The sequence below is a fragment of the Stegostoma tigrinum genome, chromosome 17, assembly GCF_030684315.1.
Source record: "Stegostoma tigrinum isolate sSteTig4 chromosome 17, sSteTig4.hap1, whole genome shotgun sequence".
Lineage (NCBI taxonomy): Eukaryota > Metazoa > Chordata > Chondrichthyes > Orectolobiformes > Stegostomatidae > Stegostoma > Stegostoma tigrinum.
Genome location: NC_081370.1, coordinates 11,549,024 through 11,571,728, shown reverse-complemented (window position 1 = coordinate 11,571,728; position 22,705 = coordinate 11,549,024). Strand labels below are relative to the sequence as shown.

The 22,705-nt window shown below is 45.0% G+C and overlaps 2 protein-coding genes across 4 annotated transcripts in view; one reads left to right on the top strand and one right to left on the bottom strand.

Moving 5' to 3' along the window:
- The first annotated feature begins 992 nt into the window (after positions 1-992).
- Positions 993-16,892, top strand: psmc3 (proteasome 26S subunit, ATPase 3). The gene is made up of 12 exons (XM_048545814.2): positions 993-1,292; positions 6,323-6,403; positions 6,872-6,997; positions 7,810-7,914; positions 10,107-10,169; positions 10,361-10,498; positions 10,714-10,857; positions 11,033-11,181; positions 11,572-11,668; positions 12,313-12,458; positions 12,977-13,058; positions 13,841-16,892. Exons 1-12 carry the CDS (start codon positions 1,185-1,187, stop codon positions 13,949-13,951), a joined length of 1,350 nt encoding a protein of 449 aa, XP_048401771.1. The 5' UTR covers positions 993-1,184; the 3' UTR covers positions 13,952-16,892.
- tmem276b (transmembrane protein 276b) overlaps positions 13,926-22,705 on the bottom strand; it is a 32,613-nt gene continuing 23,833 nt past the window's right edge. For 2 of the 3 annotated variants that reach the window (XM_059651939.1, XM_059651938.1), the window contains 2 exons: positions 18,674-18,811; positions 16,605-17,311 (listed from right to left, as the gene is read on the bottom strand). In XM_059651939.1, the coding sequence (XP_059507922.1) occupies positions 17,067-17,311; positions 18,674-18,811 (383 nt within the window). In that variant the 3' untranslated portion in view covers positions 16,605-17,066. Of the gene's footprint in view, positions 17,312-18,673; positions 18,812-22,705 lie in introns of all 3 variants that reach the window. The other variant, XM_059651940.1, reaches the window with a different exon arrangement.

Sequence of the window (22,705 nt, the reverse complement as noted above, 5' to 3'; positions counted from 1 at the left end):
AGCACCATATGCAGATGCTGTAGCTAATAAGATCATGTGTAATTGCTGGTGTTGGGATCTTGCTGTGCTGAATCTGCTGCTGATTTCCTACATTACAACAGTGCCAACACTTCGCAGCCTGCATTCTCCCAGGAACCTGCTGCAGCAGTGTGGCTTCCTCTACATTGGGGAAACCAAGTGGAGGCTTGGGGACCGCTTTGCAGAACACCTCCGCTCGGTTCGCAATAAACAACTGCACCTCCCAGTCGCAAACCATTTCCACTCCCCCTTCCATTCTTTAGGTGACATGTCCATCATGAGCCTCCTGCAGTGCCACAATGATGTCACCCGAAGGGTGCAGGAACAGCAACTCATATTCCGCTTGGGAACCCTGCAGCCCAATGGTATCAATGTGGACTTCACCAGCTTCAAAATCTCCCCTTCCCCCACCGCATCCCTAAACCAGCCCAGTTCGTCCCCTCCCCCCACTGCACCACACAACCAGCCCAGCTCTTCCCCTCCACCCACTGCATCCCAAAACCAGTCCAACCTGTCTCTGCCTCCCTAACCTGATCTTCCTCTCACCCATCCTTTCCTCCCACCCCAAGCCGCAACTCCATCTCCTACCTACTAACCTCATCCCACCTCCTTGACCTGTCCGTCTTCCCTGGACTGACCTATCCCCTCCCCACCTATACTCTCCTCTCTACCTATCTTCTTTTCTCTCCATCTTCGGTCCGCCTCCCCTCTCCCCCTCTCCCTATTTATTCCAGAACCCTCACCCCGTCCCCATTTCTGATGAAGGGTCTAGGCCCGAAACGTCAGCTTTTGTGCTCCTAAGATGCTGCTGGGCCTGCTGTGTTCATCCAGCCTCACATTTTATTGTCTTGGATTCTGCAACATCTGCAGTTCCCATTATCACTGCTGCAGCAGTCTGTTTGGACGCTTGACTCCCAGCAAGACCCGCGCAGCTGCCCCAAACAAAGATGGCGGCGACCACGACAACACTCAGCACTTTCGGGGCCCACGTGATGGACTCAGGTTAAAATCAATTACTGCTGGGAACGGTAGATTCAACGCGGAGTTGTGATCAAACCTTTGAATTTTTTTAAAAAAAAGGAGGTGGCGAGGCCGGCGTCGGTCGCGCGGGTGAGACTGCCATTGACGATCGCAGCGGCATCAGGGCGGAGAGCATCGGCCTGTACATGTACGGTGCAGCCCGGTTCGGTGAAAGTGCGAACAGGAATCGAAAACACAGAGCAGAACGGAAAATGGCGTCTCTGAACGAGAGGTCCGTGTGGGATGAGGTGGAGGTGAGATATAGAAATATAACAATATAAAGGTAGACAGTCATATTATTGTATAATATTGAGAGAGAGAGAGAAAAGGAGAGGGAGAGAAGTCAACTGAGGTGAGGTGAAGTTAAGAGAGAGAAATGTATGAAGTTAGCTCGGTCCATTAGGATGAGGTGGAGGTGAGGGAGAAATAGATTCCAGTGTAGCACAGAGATGGAGTATGGGGATGGTTTGTGTTAACTTTTGACAAACTCCAAGATTCAGGAATGGTTCATTTGGACTGGAAAGTAACAAATATAAATCCATTATTTAGGAAGCGGGGATGGGGGGGGGCGGAGGTGTAGAGAAGGAAACTATCGGTTAAAGGTAAGTAAGAAGTGCTGATGCTGGAGTCAAAGATAGTGTGGAGCTGGAGGAACATAGCAGGCCAGGCAGCATCAGAGGAGCAGGAAAGCTGATATTTCGGGTTGGGACCCTTCTTGTGGTGTAGTGGTAATGTCCCTACCCCTGGATCTGAGTGGCCTGCGTTCAAGCCCCACCTACTCCAGAGGATTGTAATAGCATATCTGAACAGGTTGATTTAGAAACTATGCGTGAGTTACTTGTTATGTCAGTTGTGAAAATTGATCACCTCAGGAATATATGCTTGAGGGTGTTAAACTCAAGCTAATCTGGAAGAGTTGGCTTTTTTGTTTTCATGACAGGGAAATTGTGAGTGATTAATTTATTGGAATCCTTTTGAAGGTGGAACATGCTGTGGAGAAATGGGAACCTGTCGATGTACATAGTTAGATTTCCAGAAGACAACTGAAAAGATGTCAGGTCAAAGCACAAAACAAAAGCTTATGTGTAGGGGATAACATATTAGCATGGATCGAGGATCAACTGGCTGATTTTTGAAAGAGCATTTATGAATGGGTTTTTGTCTAATCGCAGGATACGACGAGTGAAGCCCCACGGGTGTGTGCTGAGACCTCAACTTCTTAGACTTTACATCAGTGACTAAGATGAGGGGAGTGAAGGGCCATGATAATTAAATTCCTGTTAATATATAAATAGGAAGTATGTTGTGAAGAGAACAAAGAGAGTTTTCAAATGGATACAGACAGATGAGTGAGTGGGCAAAAATCTGGCACATGGAGTATAATGTGGGAAAGTATGAAGTGCTTCACCTTGGCAGGAAGAATGGGGAAAAAAAATCAATTTTGATCATTTGGAGAATGACTGCAGATGTCCGTGGTGTAGAGGGATTTAGGTGTTCTAGTAAGTGTGAGTGAGTCACAAAAAAATAGTATTAAGGTACAGTATGTCATCAAGAGGACTGGCCAGTAGTTAGTGTTCCTCTGTTCAAGTAGGGATAATCCAAGAAATTATAGACTGGTGAGTCTCGCATTAGTGGTTGGCAACCTGTTGGAGAAGATCCTTAGGGATGGGATTTGGGTGCATTTTGCCTAATTAGGGACAGTAGAGCAGAACAGTGGATGTCATGTATGTGGATTTTAGTAAGGCTTTTGACAAGGTTCCCCATGGTAGGCTCATCCAGAAGATTAAGATGCACAGGATCCACAGCGATGTGGCCATTTGGATTCCAAATTGCCCTTTGTCTTCCATGCACAAGTCAGTGGTGGAAGGCTGTTTTTCTGGCAAGAAGTCTGACTAGTGGGTGTTCTGCAGGGAACTGTACTGGGACCTCTGCTGTTTGTGATATATATAAGTATAGCTCAGTATACTTTCAAAGTATACTTTGAAAACGTAGGTGCTTAGGTTAATAAGTTTGCAAATAAAACATCGGGGGAGTTGTTGATAGTGGAGTAGGTTCTCTGAGGAAACTGCAGGAGATAGATCAGTTGCAGAAATGGGTGGGGAAATAGATGGTTTAATCCAGGGAAGTGTGAAGTATTGCACTTTGGGAGATCAAATTTTCAGGGAAAGTATGTAGTTAATGGTAGGATCCTTAACAGCATTGATGTACAGAGAGATCTTGGAGTCCCAGTTCATAGCTCCCTGTAAGTGGCCCCACAAGTAGATAGGGTGGTAAAGAAGGCTTATGACATACTTGGTTTTATTGGTCAGAACATTGAGTACAAGAGTTAGGATGTCATGTTGCAGCTTTGCAAAACTTTGTTAGCCTGCACCTGGAGTATTGCATTCAATTCTGGTTGTCACAGTACAGAAAGAATGTGAGGCTTTGCAGAGGGTGCTGTTTCGCAGGATATTGCTTAGATTAGATGGTGTGAGCTATAAGGAGATGCTGAACAAACTCGGGTTGTTTTTTCTGGAGTGGTGGAGGCTGAGGGGAGACCTGATAGATGAATATAAAATTATGCTGTGCATGAATAGGTTTAACAGTCAGAATCTTTTTCCCAGAGTTGAAATGTCTAATATGAGAGGGCATGCAATTAAGACAAGAGGGAGAAATTTCAAAGGAGATTTGAGGGGCAAGTTTTTTTTTGCAGTGTAATATATGCCTGGAACGTTCTGCCAGGGACAGTGGTGGAGGCAGATACAGTAGGGGTGTTTTAAGGGGCTTTTAGATAAGCACATGAATATGCAAAGAATGGAGGGATATGGACCATGGGTAGGCAGAAGGGATTAGTTTAATTTAGCATCAGGTCTGGCACAGCATGTGGGTCGAGGGGCCTGTCCCTCTGCTGTACTGTTCTGTGTTCTAAAAGGGTTAGTGGGATGTTATCTTTTTCTTACAACAGGAATTTAATATTAAAGTAAGGATGTGATTCAGTTATACAGGACATTGTTGTGACTATGTCTTGAATACTCTGCGCAGTTTTAGTTTTTTTTATTTAAAGAAGGATGTAAATGTTTTGGAGGTGGTTCAGAGAAGTTTCACTCGATTGATATCTGAAATCAGTGGGTGGTCTTATGAGGAAAGTTTGGGCAGTCTGGGCTTGTTTCCACTGAGGTTTAGAAGAGCGAGGGGTGATTTGATTGAAGTATATAAAACCATTCTGGACCTTATCAATGTTGATGTGGGAAAGGATGTTTCCCTGTTTGGGTGAATTCCAAACCAGGGGTCACTCTTTCAAAGTGAGGGGTCACCTTTTCAGGGCAGAAATGAGGAGAATTGTTCTCTTAGAGTTGTGAAACTTTGCTGCCTCTGAGGCAGAGTTCCAGTGTTTATTTTAAAGACTGAGGTGGATGAATTCTTGTTTGGCAGGGGGAATCAAAGGTTATTGGGGGTAGATGGGAATAAGGAATGTAAACCTCAAACTGATCAGGCACGATCTTATTGAATGGTGAAATAGGCAAGTTGATCAAAGTGAGTTGGTGGGTGGAAGTAGAGGAACTGAGAGTGAAAATGGAGCATGAGTTTAGGGAATGAGGGTGTTAAGAGGCCGTGATTGTTTGAGGTCTTAATTCCAAGCCTCACCTTAACCCCATCTCCAATGTTACCTGTGGCTAACAAAACGCTCCCAATCTCCAATTTCAAATAAACAACCGATCTGACATGAGATGCCACTTGTAGAAGACAGCCCAAACTGTCCCTTGTGTGAGCAAGTGTTTCTGAAGTTCCCTCCTGTAAGGTCTTGCCTCATTTTTGTACACTCCCCACCCAGCAGAAATTGATAGGGTGGATAGACCCTGTCACTCTTACTGGCTTAAACATTTCTACTTGTCACCCCAAATTTTTTAAATGTTGGGAGCTAAGAGATTATCTTATTTACTCTTTCCTAATTAAACTGTTCTAGCAGAATGATACGCAGAAGTCATTCTACACAGCTGTCCCCGAAACCCCAATATCTCCTTTCAAAGGTATGGGGTCCAGAGCAGCTCCCAGTGACTCCGGGGTGGTTGAAGTAGGGCTCTGTACAGCTGAACTGTGATGTCCTGCTGTTTGTGTTTGAGTCCTTCGGAGAAAGGCCAGAGTTACGTCAGCCTTTTGGATTATTTTCTGGACCTGTTTAATGATCTGTGTAACTGGATCCATTCTTTGCTTCTACTGCTTTTCACCATTGAGAAAATCCCTTGTTTCCGCCTTTTTTGGATCCCAAGTGAATGATTTCACTCACTTTGATTAGATTGCAATCTATTTAGCTCAGTTTCAGCCAATCACTGAACTGATCAATATCTCTAGGAATTGATGTTTCCACCCACGCTGTTTACAGTGCTGTCCATCTTTGTTTCATTGACAAATTTGCACTCATGTTTCTATGTCCATGATACATAGTGATTAGTTGAGATCTCAATTCAAGAAATCTGGGGAAATAACATCGAGATATATAATATCCACTTCTCCAGTCACCTATTCAGGAACTCTGTGTCAGGTTGGTCAGGTCTGACCTCCCTTTTTATAAACCCAGCTGTCTCTGACCTGTTTTTGGAGCTGTTTACTGACTCACTCATTAATTACAGACTCCAATCATTTCCCCATAAAAGTGTTCGACTGACTGCTCTATAACTCCCTTGTCTCCTCTTCTCACTTCACTTACATAAGGAAGGTACATGAACAACTTTTATGCGTATAGGAATGGCTGTTGCCTAGACTGCATAGGGTTGGAGTGGAAAAGTATAGATGTCTTAATGCACTTAGATGGATTTTTGTACCATGAACCACATTTGGAGTAGTATCTTCAGTTTTATTCAGGTAAGCCATCCTCACCTTGGAGATGGCATGGAGAGCATTCATCAAAACCCCACCCCCACCATCTCAGGGGTCAGTGTTGTAAATCCAAAACTGTATTCTCTGGAGCTCACAAGAATGGAAGGGGATCTCATTGAAACATCAACTTTTGAGAAAACCTGATAGGTATAGCACTGAAAGGTTTGTTCTCTGGCCCGAACTCAAGAGTTGGGGTCATGAAGTTTGTCCATGTCAGGAGAGAAAAGAGACTGGAGAAATGCAGAGACAAAAAGCTGGCAAATTCTTGGGAGCTGCTGGCCTGTGTCCTAGGAATGTATAAAAGTAGAGAGAGAAAAGAAATAGTTTATAGTCTCTCCACGAACCCCCAATACCCTCTGTTTGTCTGTCCTTCCCTCTGCCCCTCACTCCTACTTGCTTCGCCCATTGATGGTTTGTTTTATGTTTTCAGGATGGCATTGGTGAAGAGGTGCTTAAAATGTCCACTGAGGAGATTGTTCAGCGTACACGCTTGCTGGATAGTGAGATTAAGGTAAATGCTCAGTACCTCAACCAGCAGTTGAAGACACCGCAGTCCTTTTTGTGCAGTGCCTGAAAGTGGGAAGATTCCCCATTGCCCCTCTGCCTGTGCTGAGCAGCTGCTTGGAATGGGACTGCTGCGGCTCAGTGCCGCAAGACCTGAGGGGATTGGACCTAATGACTTCCATAGGCCACCTAATTAAATCTTCATGTGTTAGATGAGGTGAGGGTGAATCCAGAATTTAAGGCTTTTCAGAAGGCTGCCACATGAGCAATGGCTATATGAGTGAGGTAGAGAACTGTCAAAAGTATTGCTGAGTCAACCAAAGCCACGAGATAATGGTCCTCGTCTAAGAGGGAGTGTGTTTGTGTTTGACTGGAGTTTAGGTTGGTGTTTGTTTGAGTGTGACAGCCAGAATGTGAGCACAGTCCCTCCACCACTGTTGTCACCAATTTGACGTAAGCTGTATCTGATTGGCAGATTATGAAGAGTGAGGTGCTGAGAGTCACACATGAGTTGCAGGCCATGAAGGACAAAATCAAGGAGAACAGTGAGAAAATCAAAGTGAACAAGACCTTGCCGTACCTGGTATCCAATGTCATTGAGGTGAGTACATGAGGCTCCCTGAGTAGGTCCCTGCCCAAAGTTGGTTGAAATGTCAGGGAATGTGAGCACTTTGTACTTACACCCAGGATACCTCAGTAATGACAGTCCAATTGGAGATGGTACTGCTGCATCTGAGCACGTTTCAGTGTTAATCACCTTAAATCTTGGACCATCACATCATTGCTTTTCAACAAAGTGAAATGGAGTCTGACAGTAGACAGAGCCTCAGTTTAATGACCCATCTAAAAGATGACCCCTTCCAACAACCCGGGCTACACACCTGGCCTGGGCCCTCCCTCGGCCTGTTTGGTTGAGCTGAAACTTTGTGCTCAGATAGCCACAAGGGACTTGTGCTATGACCTTCGAGCACAGAAGGTGTGAGCAGTTACTTTCTCAGGTCTGAATTCGCAATCTCATTCTTTTTATCCTTTCAACTGAGGCCAGTCAGCATGACCCGACACAAAGGACAAAGGGCTGCAATTGATATTTGCTATCACCTTGAAACACACTCTCTCAGTTTTCAGTTTAATGAACCATCTAAGGGAAGTCAGTGCAATGCACATCTCCCTCGGATTTTCATAGTTCCTGCAAAGATGTTTGAGTTCCGTATGTGATTTATTCACATAGAGCAGAACTCATGTGACGGCTTAGATGTGGGGCTTCCCAGCTCCTGTACAAACAAGTAATCAAGACCCTGGGATGGTCTGTGAACCATTAAGCACTTCCACCATTGTTTTAAAGCTAACCTGTCATGGCTTGAGGCTTTAATGTGAGGGATATTGCTAATGCCTTGCCCTGATGCTCTTTCTCAGTTACTGGATGTTGATCCAAATGACCAGGAGGAGGATGGAGCAAATGTCGATCTGGACTCCCAGCGGAAAGGGAAGTGTGCTGTGATTAAAACATCCACCCGTCAGGTAAGGAGGGCCTTAGACATGTGATTGAAGGAGATGTCATGGAGGATTATGTCCCAGTGCTGCATGTGCTGCACAAGATGGAACAGTATTACTGTTTGTCAGGAGGACTTGGGAAAGACTCCCAGGTCCAGACCCTCTATACTGCTTGCACACTGAGAGGAAGGCAGTTAACTGGAGCTGGTAGGCTGGGTTATCTGCCATCACTTGCATAGCCCCAGGACAGAGGAAAAGAGATTGCCTCATTCTTGTCCATTAGACCAGGCAGAAGAAATTCTGATTCTCCTGCCAGCAGCACTGTTCCCTGTACACCCCACCTTTCCCAACCTCCTAATGTAACATGTGCTGAACCCTTCACCATTGATGCTACTGGGGTTGGGCTAAGTTAACGGTATAAATTTATATAAGATAGAGCATTCATTGTTTGTTTATCTTTCATGAAATATCAAAGGGGGTGTTTAAGGGATTGCAAGTGGTGATGTATGTGTGGATTTTGAGAAAGTGACTAGGTACCAAAATGCTCATTACTAAAACAGTGACTCAGCAAATATGACAATTGCTGTCTAATTGGCTTGAGGACAACAACAGTGAGTTAAGGTAGTTGGTTACTTTTCAGACTGGAGGGTTGTAGACATTGGTGTTCTCCAAGGGTCAGTGTTAGGATGACATTTTTTTTTACTTTGCTGTATGTAAATAATTTGGATATTGGAAGGCCAAGTAAGATTTCAAAATGTGCTGACTATACCAAACTTAGATGGGTGGTGTTAAGATCCTAACTAATAATTATTAGACAAATCAGGTCCCAGACTGAAACTTGACTTCACAGGCCATGTTCAGTTGTTCCAGTTTTACTGACTTGGTTTCTCACTGGGATACAAACACACACTGTTGTAGGGTTGGTTTTAACAACAAAACAAATTTAATACACACAAGCAACAAGTGTAAAATAAATTAGACTATTTACATATAATGCATATTTAAAGGTTTTGAAACGCATAGTAACACAATCCCAGCAATCCAAAGTCAGACCTTTACACATACCAAAAGCATGTTTTCTACAGTACTGCGTTCATAGAAAAATCCTCTTCCCTATCACATTTATAGGCTTAATTTAATTGTGACTTCTATTCTCTGTCTGGAAAATCTGAACCTTTTCCTGAAGCTTTCATACACCTGAGTTTAAATATTCTCAGCTTCAAATAACTTCTTCAGGGTTTTATCCAAGCACTTCTGGTCTGGAGCTATTACCAGACACATTACTCTAAGGAAATCAATTTTCATTATCTTCTGTCTTTCGTAGGAGCCCTGCTTTGCATTTCTATCTTCATCTAAGACCTCAGAATTGCCTCAGGCTGAAACCAAATTGAGACACCTTTTTTTTAAAGCTACTGGCATTTCCTCTAAGCTTAAAAGTGCACAAGTTTCTGACTGAGACCTTTAGCTGCACAATTGTTTACCTAATTCATAAACTTTCTTAAGGTATACAGAACCTGATTAAGCTACTCCTCTATCAAGTTGTTTTGAAAGAAATGTCCATGGCTATATGAATATTTAAGCTAATCATTAAACCCTTCAGAGGCACAGAAAAACCCATATGTCACTAATTCAAAGTTCAAAACTCCAAACTTCAAAAGAAATTAAATATGTATAAATTGCACTACATCATAGTGGCTGCAGTGAGGATGACAGAAATTTATTCTAACAAGTAATAAATGGATAGGAGTGGGCAGACAAATGGCAGATGGAGTTTAATACAGAAAAGTGTGAGGTGATGCAGAATGATTAGGGAAAAGTTGCGTAGACTTAATGACCCAGTTCTAAATAGTCTACAGGGACAGAGGCTGTTTATGTGCAACTGTCTTTAGAGCATAAGGGATCTAAGAGATGCATGGGAAATGTGAGGAGGAATTTTGTTCACTAGTGGTAATGACCTAAAGCTTTCTACCCACAAAGGGTTGGAAATGAAAACAATGACTTTGAGAGGAAATATGATGGGTGCTTGAGGGTAATAAAGCTGTGGGGCCTTGGGAATCAAGTGGATAGGGGGGAGCACTGGTGTGGGAGTCACTGCTCCACAGAGACCTAGCATGAAGGTGGACTAAATGGGCTCCTTCTGTGCTGTTGGGATTATAAACCATTCTTAGGCTGGGTTAGGTTGATTGGATGTTTAGTTCTGTCTTCTGTGTGTTGGACAGACGTACTTCCTGCCTGTGATTGGACTGGTCGATGCTGAGAAGCTGAAGCCTGGTGACCTCGTGGTGAGTGCATCCCACTTGTTTCTTTATTTGGACCCTATCCCTTCCATGCTTGTCCTCCCCCATGGCTTTCATAGACGGGCCACTGTAACTGATTGAACCTTGTTGCCCTGTACGTATTGGTGTCCCACCCCACTGTAACTCTGAGTGTCGTTATATCCCTTTCTGTGATGGCCTGTAATATTTCATTCCAGGGTGTGAACAAGGATTCCTACCTGATCCTGGAGACTCTGCCAACTGAGTATGACTCTCGGGTAAAGGCCATGGAGGTGGATGAGCGACCGACTGAGCAATACAGTGATGTTGGGGGTCTGGACAAGCAGATCCAGGAGGTCAGTGGGTGCCCATAATGAGGGATGGGATGAGCACCTGACTGCAGCAGACATGGAGGGGGCTCTCCATGAGTACTGGATGCCATAGCATTGCCCAGCTGTGGAATGTCAGTGCCTGAACTCCCATTTGAGGAAAGAGTTGCTGAGTATGTGTCAGGCTGAAGGGTGGACCTTTTCTGTGATAATGCTGTGTTTCTCCCCATTTCTTTCTGCAGCTTGTTGAAGCCATTGTCCTCCCTATGAATCACAAGGAGAAGTTTGAGAATCTGGGAATCCAGCCTCCAAAGGGAGTTCTGATGTATGGACCACCAGGAACAGGAAAGACCTTACTGGCGAGAGCCTGTGCTGCACAGACTAAGGTGAGAGCTGTCTGACTTAACAGGGAAGACAGTGGAATCTTTACTCTGTATCTAACCCTGTGCTGTCTCTGTCCTCCGAGTGTTTGATGAGGACAGTATAGCAATAGCTTTCAGTTTAAAAGAGCAGTGGGAGTTTTACTCTGTATGTGAGCTGACAGCTTTCTCCTCACTTCAGGCTACCTTTCTGAAACTGGCAGGCCCACAGTTGGTGCAGATGTTTATTGGTGATGGTGCAAAGCTTGTTCGTGATGCTTTTGCTTTGGCCAAAGAGAAAGCTCCGTCCATCATCTTCATCGATGAACTGGATGCCATCGGCACAAAACGGTGAGAAAAGTGACCACCATCGTTACACCTCCACACTGACCAGCGTTACACATCAGCATATTTAGCTCCCAACACTCTGCCCGTCGATGGAAAGTAGTGGTGGCCAAATGTGGGTGTAGGATGGATGGGTGGGGAGCATGTTGAGCGCATGTGTACGTTAGTGTGGTTCTGTCTCTAATATAGTGGATTAGTGCCCTTTTTATCTATCTTGAGTGAAGTTTTGGGTGACTTTGTTTTTATTGTGACATGGTGGCATATCAAGAGTTCTGCTTCAGGAGAAGACTGGGCAGTAAATGTTTGTGTGTTATGCTGGTAAAGTGGTCAGTGGGCTTGCAGTACTTGTGAACACATGAACAGTACCTGGCTACATTGTGATTCTGTCTGTTGCAGGTTTGACAGTGAAAAGGCTGGTGACCGTGAAGTTCAGCGAACAATGTTGGAGCTGCTCAATCAGTTGGATGGTTTTCAGCCAAATACCCTTGTCAAGGTAAATACTGGAGAGTAACTCTGTGTGTGTGTGTGTGTGTGTGTGTGTGTGTGTGTGTAGTGTGTTTGGGGGGGGTGGGGTGAAGTCCCTGCTGTTCTGTGCATGGGTTGTTCCTGAAAATATAAATATTCTTTAGGAGGAGCCAAAGTAATTATTGGTGTTTTCCCATTGTGCCAATCTGTGTGTCATTGCAGAACTCAGGGCAAGTTTTCATATGGGCAGATTGAAGTCAGTGGTTATGTATGGGCCACCTTCATAGGCACTAACTGCATCAAATGCTTAAAGGCAAAACTGATTTACTCATTTAAAATTTAATTTGAAGTGGCCTCAAATATTTAGGTTTGTTACAGATTGAAACAAGTGTAATCACTTTTAAATTTCTGAAGAAGGGTCCCGACATGAAACATCAACTTTCCTGTTCCTCTGATGCTGCCTGGCCTGTTGTGATCACACGGTGTGGAGCTGGAGGAACACATCATCATTACATAGCTACTGTCATTAAAAGCAAAACTCAACTTTTTTTTTGTTACTAAATTTTGATTTGTTTTGTCTTTGATCACTGTCGTTGCCAGTCTCTTGTGTGTAAGAGTGTGAAACAGCCCATTCTCTGGAATTTGACTATTCTTGCTCCCATTCCCCGGTAGGTGATTGCAGCCACCAATCGAGTCGATATCCTGGATCCAGCTTTGCTGCGGTCTGGCAGACTTGATCGGAAGATCGAGTTTCCAATGCCCAATGAGGAGGCGCGAGCAAGGATTATGCAGATTCACTCACGGAAGATGAATGTCAGGTGAAAATGCTCTGTGCTCAGTCAGGAGTCAGTCCAGCTTCACCAGCTTTTCTCCTTCTGATGTCTTGTCCATGTGTTGCATTGCCCTGGCACATCCATCTCTAACCTGAAGTATAAGCAGAAATTTGTTGCTATATTGCCTAGGCTCAGCCATGTAACTGGGGTTGGTATACAGGCAGATGTGGTTAATACTGTTACACTTTACTGTCACATGAGGCACAGGAGGAGATCATTAATCCATTTGTCTGCAGTAATCTACTATGTCACAGTTCCCACTATGTCTGCAACCATGCAGATTTATTTCATTTGAGTGTTTATCCATTAGCTTTTTGACACATTGACTGTTTATAATTCTGCTGTCATTCTGGGCCCTGAGTTGCAATGCATTAGGTAATCATGAATTTAGATTGACTATTATGTTAAATTGTGGTGTAAAGTCATGTAGTTCAGAGCAGTGCCCAGTTCTAGGTAGTAGTAGATTTTCCTGTTCAATGTTCTTTTCTTGTTGTTGCCTGCAGTCCTGATGTGAACTATGAGGAGTTGGCCCGATGTACCGATGACTTCAATGGAGCTCAGTGCAAGGCAGTGTGTGTGGAAGCGGTAAGTAAAGCTCTGAGATGTCGAGTAAGGAGATTTATGGAAGATTGAGACCAGTGTGTCAGGATAGAGAATCCTGGAGCTTGAGAATGATGTGTAGAGATAGGGAGTTCCTGGAGTTTGGGAGCAGTGTGTCAGGAAAGAGAATCCCTGGAAGGTAGGCGCAGGGTGTCAAGATAGAAAGAATCCCTAGGAATCAGGAATAGTGTCAGTATAGAGGGGAACCTCTTGAGATCAGGTGGTGTGTGTTGGGATTGAGTGTTTATGGAAACTTGGGTGCAGTGTATTTAGGAGAGAGACTCCCTGGGGATTGTGTTAATGTGTCAGGATAGGGAGATCAAGACAGTATGACATGTCAGAGTGTCATTGGCAGTTAGTTGTGACAGGCTCGCAGGAATCTCTCTTCCTGCGGGAGAGTAATGTGACTGTTGCCAGCAGGATTATCACATAGGAATGTTGGTGTATTTGTAGCAGTCAGTAACCATCATGGCTGATTTTCTCAGCCCTGTCTTCCTATCATCATACACCATTCCTCCAACCACCCCAGCCAGCCACTGCACCCCCCCTCCCCCCCCAACCCCCGTGCGCCCAATGAGAGTCTGATACTTGGTGCTTCTTATGTACACTTGGGTGTGTCTGTGCTGCCCACTTGCCCTTTACCTTGTTCTGGAGAGAAGTCAGATTGTGTTCGTTCCTTGGAGGCTGAGGTTAGTCAACTTGCCTCACTCTGTATGCTTCCTCCTGTCTCACTGCGTTACTGATGCTGAATATTTTTACCTCAACAGGGGATGATCGCTTTGCGCAGAGAGGCCACTGAGCTCACACATGAAGACTATATGGAGGGCATCCTGGAGGTTCAGGCCAAGAAAAAGGCCAACCTCCAATACTATGCCTAGGAGCCAGGCCCCTTGTTGGTACCACTCCTGTATGATCCCTGGAGCTGGATTCAATGGAGTGATTGCTTCTACTGTGTTCATGAAGTAGCTGAGCCAGGTGTGGGATTGGGGACTGGCTAATATGTACAAGTGTCCAGAGGGGTCTTATCATTTTTTCCAGTTAGGGGATGATAGTAATAAACCCCCAGGCAAGGTCTCCAATACACTGTACACAAGAAACAACTTCAAACAAAATAGCACACGCTGGTGTTCCATGGTTTTACATCTTTTTAATTATTGACCAACTGAATGCTCAGTGTATATATTACGATCTCAAACACTCACTCCCTGATCAGATCAGTTTATTCCATCAATCCTTGGCTATAAACATACATCAAAAATGGACATCACAATATTTTACAAATGTACTGTAAACAGATAGTACTGCACTTGATTTTGATACATCCCAGACCTGCATGCTTCTTTCAGAATGATGTGACACAATGAGCACAGTACATTGGTGAGACAGAGGTCAGGGAATGGTGCAATCATTTCACATGATGCTTGGGAAAAATAGGGAGTTGAATCAATGACTGCGAATCTGTGGTGGTCATGCCAGTAAAAGCACAGGAGAGGAGAAGCTAGGAGCTCTTTAGAAGATCAAGGCAAGGTATTGGGTCTGATCCCACCACAAATGTGAATGAAGTGAGATTGATGCATTGAGTGGCCTAGTTCTTCACCTCACAGCCTTCCCTTTCACTGTCTGAACCATGGGTCAGTGCTGTTTGGATGGAGGGGTGGTGGTTGCAATAGGAATGCCCCTGAAATGAATCAGCGTGAAACACGTCCTCATCACTTCTGTTATCAAGCTCAATCAGGGTTGTTTATGGGATCTAACTGAAAAAGCTGAACTCCACTCCCAGACCATTAGTGTGAGATACTTCATTGTTTGGAGTTTGCTTGGTTGGTTTGAATCAGACCAGGCACAACTCTGAACCGTCGTAAGTTAATTTTCCTGCATGATTTAATATACATCAAGAGGGGCATTAGTTTAATTCTAAAGTAACGTTTTTGAAAATATTTGAAAGAGCCTGTGGGTTTTAATATAGGCAGGAGATAAACTCAATCCAGTAAATAAACCATACCTCAACAAGATGATGCCCAACCACGCACCCCACCTCCCACACCCCCAAACCACTGCCGCATTGTTCCCCTGGTGCTTACTATTAGTCATTCACAACCTTCTACACACCATTTTTATCTACTCTCACTCATTTCCCCCAACCAAATTTCAGCCGGTGCTGCTCCACACCGATGGACAAGTTTGGGAAGGGCTGATCTGCTGATCACTGCTCCTCACTGGTGTGACTTTGGGTGCTACGGTGCCTCAGTGGTTAAGACTGGTGCCTCAGGTTCGATTCCAGCCTCGAGTGAATGTGTAGAGTTTGCACGTTCTCCCTGTGTCTGCATGGGTTTCCTCCGGATGCTCTGGTTTCCTCACATAGTCCAAAGCCATACTAAATTGCCCGTAGTGTCCAGCGATGTGTAGGCTAGGTGGATTAGCCATAGGAAAAATACAGGCATAGGGTAGGAGTCTGGATGGGATACTCTCCACAGGGGTGGTGTGGACTTGATGAGCCAAACAGCCTGCTTCCACACTGTATGGATTCTATGACTTAAAATTGAGCATTGGTAAGGAGCAGTACCTGCCAGCCCTCAGTGCCATCACATTTATTCACCAGGAATGACCACACTGACTCTAATCTTTAAAAATAGGGAATCTAGCTGTGTATTTCTACTTGGTAAATAAAAAGGTGTAATAGATTTCACTGTAGAGGCTGTGATTTCTATATTTAGATTCACACTGTGAACGTCTGTTTCTTGATCAAATTCATACTGTGAAAAAAGTGGCGTGTATGGTTTTTGATTTATTCCTTCTGTGTCTTGGTCAGTGAACAGTGGGACATTTAACTAGCTGAATGTGCACAGGGTGTATGCTTACCTAAATTGGGCAAAGTATATGTGAGACATTTCAGCTGAACTGTTCTAGCAGATTTTGATGAATCAGTGTTTTCTGTTGGACAGTACTGGTCTTCTGCGTGCTCTGATATCTCTGAATCTCTGCTACCTTGAAGTTGTTGGCCGTTGCCAGTGCGGTAGCTACAGTTAGAATCAGCAACCCTTAGCGGTATGTAATGGTACAGAATTAAATACCTGGCATACTGACTGATAATCAAGACAGACTGAGACTGTAACCTGGAAGACTACAGGTCTTTGTCTCTTCCTGGGATAATGCATTGTATAAACTCCACAGTCACTTGACCTGGACGCATTGAACTATCTCTGGTTCCACAGGGAGTGGGAAGAGATGTTGCCCAGAAATCTGTCTATTGCCTTGTTTTTGTCTCTATCAGTTACATTATAAAATGCATTTCCAATAATAGGATGGAAATAGTTGCTTGCACCAGTTTTGAAGATTCAACCAAAAAAGGGAAGAAATACAAGTTCAATCGCATTCAAAGCAATTTACAGCAGTGACATTCTGTACAATTGAAAAATGTTTAATTGTTTTATAAAAATGGATGCAGAGGCAATACACAGCCAGTCACAGCCACTTTACAAAGTAGAGTCTAGCTGAAAAAACAGGTGCCTTTAACCTTCCCACATTTGCTCACCTCAGCACTTTCCTTCGAATCTGCTGCTGGTTACCTTCTGGGACGGGAGGAGACACCATGTACTAAAGGTACAAACGAGTCTTCTGTTTGTTTTAACTCTACAAGTTGGTTGGGATGCTGAAATGATAGGTAGTATCAAAATTGTATATAATAAACTTGGGGGAGAAAAGACCTTGATGCATTGACAGAAAACTTTTTGCAAGATTTTTAGCTTTTTTTCGTAAATCGACTTCAATGTACGAACACAGCATTATCACAAGTCATTCTATTAAATACATTCAACAAAACTGCTTTGTGTAGACTTGATGTTTAAGTGTTTAAGCAATTCTCAGCACCCTGCCCAGGGTCGTAATGCGGCTCCTGGTGACTCTGCCACTTCATCGTTTGGCTGACTTGCTCCCTCAGACCTCTGAACATCTCGTTGAATCCACGAATGTTAAACAGTATGGCAGCGACGTCTGTTACATTGTCCCATTCTCTGCCCGTGGTTTGTGTACGACAGTGTGAGGGTTGCTGAGGGAGGGGGCCAGAGTACAGAGGAAGCCTGCTAACAGTGTGAGTCCTAGTCCTCCCCATGCACAGAACATGGACCAGCCGTAGCCGTGGCTGATATCCTCGGGCAGTCCGTACATGTGCCGAGGAAAACGGGAAAGTTCAAAATTAATTCCGGCTACACAAGTACAGAGGGAGATAATGCAGCAGGTTCCTGATGGGAAAGGAAGAACAGAATTGATATTTCTCATCTAGATTCTAGCCCTCTGACATCTTTCATAAAGATCTCAGATTCCACACGATCACTAAATGTACTTCTGACCTGGAATTGTTTTATTGCTTGTCTGACTTAAATGTTCTTACAAAGCATTCAAGAAGACTGAAGTCACTGCCTTAGATCTTTGCAATCAAGATTGCTGTTAAGGTACTGGCGATGTGCCGTCCCTGCCAACAGTTTGCACCTTCAGTGTGGTACATGATCCCAGGGTAAAGCTGTGGCCAAATCTCCGCAGGATCACTGAGACCAAGTACTTCCAAGAGAATAATAATGTCTCAGCTCATCTGCTGCTGGGTCCCTCAGATGCGGCTTGCCTCCAGAATTTATAGATCAAAAGGAAAGACTACGCTGGAAAGGCATGTTCAAGGGTACAAGAATTCCACAATACAGCCAACATGTGTTTGCATTATCAATTACTTCCATTGTAGGAGCTCAGTCAGCATGCTGTCAGTCGGTAAAAACACTGCTAGCGACTTGACAGGCAGTAGGGAGGGAGGGAGGAGTGGTCAATGTACCGCCAGGGACAGCATGGACAGTCAGTGTACGAACTGGGGTGAACGAGCAGCCAATATACGGACTGGGGGTCAAAAGGGCATCAGGGAAAGGGCAGGCAGTCTGCGTGGCAGCGAGAGGGCGGTCACTGAAAGGACTGGGGAAGAGTGAGAGGAAGTCAGTGTACCGATTGGGGAGGAGCAGGTGGGTGGTCAGTGTATGGACTGGAGGGTGCAAGCAGTCCATGTATGGACTGGGGCAGAGGGACAATCAGTGTATGGACTGGGGGGCAGAGAGAGAGGACAATCAGTGTACGGGCTGGGGGATAGAGACGGAGGGCAGTCAATGTATGGAATCGGGGGACAGTGAAGGAGGGCAATCAGTGTACACACTTGGGAGGTAGAGAGAGCGAAATCAGTGTACGGACAAGGGGTGAGAGAGAAGGCAATCAGTGTATGGACAAGTGGCAGACAGGGCAATCAGTGTATGGACTGGGGGGCAGTGAGTGAGGGCAGTCAGTGTACAGACTAGGAGGGAGTGAGAGGACATTCAGTGGATGGACAGGGAGGGAGTGAGAGTGGGCAGTTGGTGGCTGTGAGCGATCACTGTACGAACTCAGGAGGATTGAGAGGGTGATCAGTGTATAGACTGGGGAAGAGAGAGAGGGACCTGACTCTCAGTCGTCATTGTGTTTATATTGTCCTTAGATGGAAAGACTGGGTAAAACCACCAGCACTGTTTCTTTGTGAATTGACAGAGGGGGCTATGGAGGTGCTGAATTCAGTCAACAGGCACTGACTGTCTTACCTCCCATGAGAAAGAGCAGGCCAGCCACATACTGCATCAGATCACGATCCTTACAGCAGCCTAGAATCCCAATGATCCAGCCAAACAGAATGATAGAAACTGCCATTCCAATAAACCCTGCTGTCATCCGTCGCAGATCTGGGACCAGGAGAAAGCAGAGCTTGAATCAGAGAGAGAAGAAAATCAAGAAAATAACTCCAAAATAATTCGAACAGAGTAAACAGTGAAATCAATTTAAACACCGAGTACAGCTCCCTTTACCGCATCCCAAGAAACACTCCCAGGGCAGGGACAGCACGTGGTTAGATAGAGAGTGAAACTCTCTCTACTCTGTCCCCACAAAACAGTCCCAAGGCATGGACAGCACAGGGTTGGATATAGAGCAATAGCAATGACTACCTTGATTGCTGTGGTTGGTTCGCTTGCCGAGCTGGTTCGTTAGTTCACAGACATTTCATTACCCTCCTGGGTAATATCATCAGTGCAGCCTCTGATGAAGCACTGTTGTGTTTTCCTGCCTGGTATTTAAACTCTGGGGTCTGTTGGAATTGGTTACCTTATTTCTGGTTTTTCTTCACAGTGATGTATATATAAGGTCTAATTATACATGGTTATTGATGGCCTTCTTGGTGGAGAACCAAGCCTCTAGAAACTTCCACGCTTGTCTCTGTATGGCCTGCCCTAGGATTCTAATGTTGTCCCAATCGAACTGGTGGTTCTCCTTATCCATGTGAATGGAGACGAGCGAGTATTAGTCCTGTCTTTTTGTTGCTAGTTGGTGCTCATGTATTCTTGTGACCAGTTTCTTTCCTGTATATCAAAGTAACATTTTTCACAGTCTTTGTGTGGGACCTCGTATATCACATTGGTTCAATCCATTGTGGGTAAGTGGTCTTTGATTTGAGTTAGCAGTTGGCATCGTGTTAACATAGGTTTATATGCCACTCTGATGACCAATAATCAAAGGAGTCTTGTGGTCAGTTCGGATATGTTCTTGATGTATGGTAACGTGATGAATGTGTCAGGGCATACTGTATCTTCCTGCTGTTGTTTGTGATAGGCATTGTCAGACCCAGCTGTTTGGGTATCTGTTGTTTTTAAATACTTGGTGGGGGTATTCTTTTTCATTTTGGCATAGTTCTGGTTTGCTGCAGTGTGTTGTTGCTCGTTTAAATAATGTTTTTAGGCAACTCCATTTGTGGGTGTTTGTGGTGGTTGCTGTTGAAATTCAAGACTTGATCCGTGTATGTGACCTTTCTGTGTGCCTTTGTCAGACATTCCCCGTTGGTCCAGCATTCTACCATGATTTCTAGAAGTGGAAGCTGTTCGCTGTTTTCTTTCCTGGTGAATTTGATGCCGGTGAGGGTTTTTTTTATAAGTTGGTGTGTCAGAAAGACTGCAACAAATATTACATTGGACAGACAGGAAAGAAACTGGCCACTATAACACATGAACACCAACTAGCAACAAAAAGACATGAGCAATACTTAGAGTTAGTAGGAACTGCCGATGCTGGAGTCTAACATAACAAGGTGTAGTGCTGGATGAACACAGCAGGCCAGGCAGCATCAGAGGAGAAGGAAAGCTGACATTTCGGGTTTGGACCCTTCTTCAGAAATGGGGGAGGAGAAGGGAACTCTGAAATAAGTAGAGAAAGGGGTAGGCAATGATGGAAGGTGGATAAAGGAGCAGATAGGTGCAGAGAAGACAGACAGGTCAAGGAGGTGGGGATGGATCTAGTAAAGCTGAGTGTAGGTAGGAAGTTGGGATGGGGGTTGGTTAGTTGAGGGAAGACAAGACAGGACAAGGAGGCTGGGATAAGGCTGGTAGGTAGGAGGTGGGGGTGGGGGACCATCAGTGGGGTGGGAGGAGCGGATAGGTGGGAGAAAAGATGGACAGATCAAGGAGACAGGGACGAGCTGGGCTGGTCTTGGGATAAAGTTGGGGGTGGGGAGATTTTGAAGCTTGTGAAGTCCACATTGAGACTATTGGGCTGCACAGTTCCCAGATGTCCCCATTTTTCAAGAAGCACAATTTCCCCTCCGCGGTGGTCGAAAGCGCCCTCAACCACATCTCTTGTGTTTCCTGCAACTCACACACCCTCCCCACAATAACAACAAAGACAGAATTACACTTGTCCTCACATATCACCCTATTAACCTTTGGATTCAATGCATCATCCTCCACCACTTCCGCCACCCGCAATCTGACCCACCTACCAAGGATATTTTTCGCTCCCAATCTTATCTGCCTTCCAGAGGGACCGCGCTCTCTGTGACTCCCTCGTGCGCGCCACATTCCCCACCAGCCTCACCACTGCTGGCACTTTGCCCTGCAACCACAGGAAGTGCTACACCTACTCCTACACCTCTCCCCTCACCCCCATCCCAGGGCCTAAGAAAACCTTTCACATTAAACAGATGTTCACCTGCACATCTGTTAATGTGGTATATTGATTAGATTAGATTCCGTACAGTGTGGAAACAGGCCCTTTGGCTCAACAAGTCCACACCTCCTTGAAGCATCTCACCCAGATTCATCCCCCTATAACCCACACACCCCCGAACACTATGGGCAATTTAGCATGGCCAATCCACCTAGCCTGCACATCTTTGGACTGTTGGAGGAAACTGCAGCACCCAGAGGAAACCCACGCGGACACAGGGAGCATGTGCAAACTCCACACAGACAGTTGCCTGAGGTTGGAATCGAACCTAGGTCCCTGGTGCTGTGAGGCTGCAGTGCTAACCACTAAGCTACCGTGCCGCCCTAAATTGTATATTGTATCTGCTGTTACCGATGTGGCTTCCTCTACATTGGGGAAACTAAGCAGAGGCTTGGAGACTGTTTTGTGGACCACCTATGCTCAGTTCGTGACAAACGACTGCACCTCCCAGTCACAAACCCCATCAACTTCCCCTCCCACTCCTTGGACAACATGTCCATCCTGGGCCTCCTCCAGTGCCTCAATGATGCCACCCAGAAACTGGAGGAACAGCACCTCATATTTCGCTTGGGAACCCTGCAGCCCAATGGTCTCAATGTGGACTTCACAAGCTTCAAAATCTCCCCACCCCCGACTTCATTACAAGGCCAGTCCAGCTGTCCAGCAGTCCAGTCCATTTTTTTCTCCTATCTATCCACTCCTCCCACCTCATTGATCAACACCCACCCGCACCTCCTACCTACTAGCCTCATCCCCACATCCTTGACCTGTCCGTCTTCTGTCAACTAACCAACCCCATCCCAACTTCCTGCCTACAATCACCTTTGCTGTCTCCATCCCCGCCTACTTGACCTGTCTGTCTTCTCTGCACCTATCTGCTCCTTTATCCACCTTCCATCATTGCCTCCCTCTCTCTCTATTTATTTCAGAGCTCCCTTCCCCTGCTCCATTTCTAAAGAAGGGTCCAGACCCGAAACATCAGCTTTACCTGCTCCTCTGATGGTGCCTGGCCTGCTGCGCTCATCCAGCACTCTACCTTGTTATCTATGACCAGTACTTACTCGTCTCCATTCACATGAATAAGGAGAGCTACCAGTTCGATTGGGACAACATTAGGATCCTAAGACAGGCCAAACAGAGATAAGCACGGGAATTTCTAGAGGCTTTGTTCTCCACCAAGAAGGCCATCAATAAACATGTAGAATTAGACACTACATATACACCAATGCGAAGAAAAGCCAGAAATAAGGTAACCAACTCCAACAGACCCCAGAGTTTAAATTCTAGGCGGGAAAACACAACAGCGCTTCATCAGAGGCTGCACTGATAATGTTACCCAGGAGGGTAACGAAATGTCTGTGAACTAACGAACCAGCTTGGCGAGTGAACCACCCACAGCATCCACAACCTGAGCTACAAATCTACTCAAGAACCTTAGACTACCTGGATTACTTAATACGATGACTTGATTACATGCATTGGCATGTTAACAAAATATACAATGTGTCTTTTTATTCTTTGACATTTTTGATTATGGTCTGAAATGAGAAAAAATCTACTTTAAAACCAAGGATTATTTTGGGATT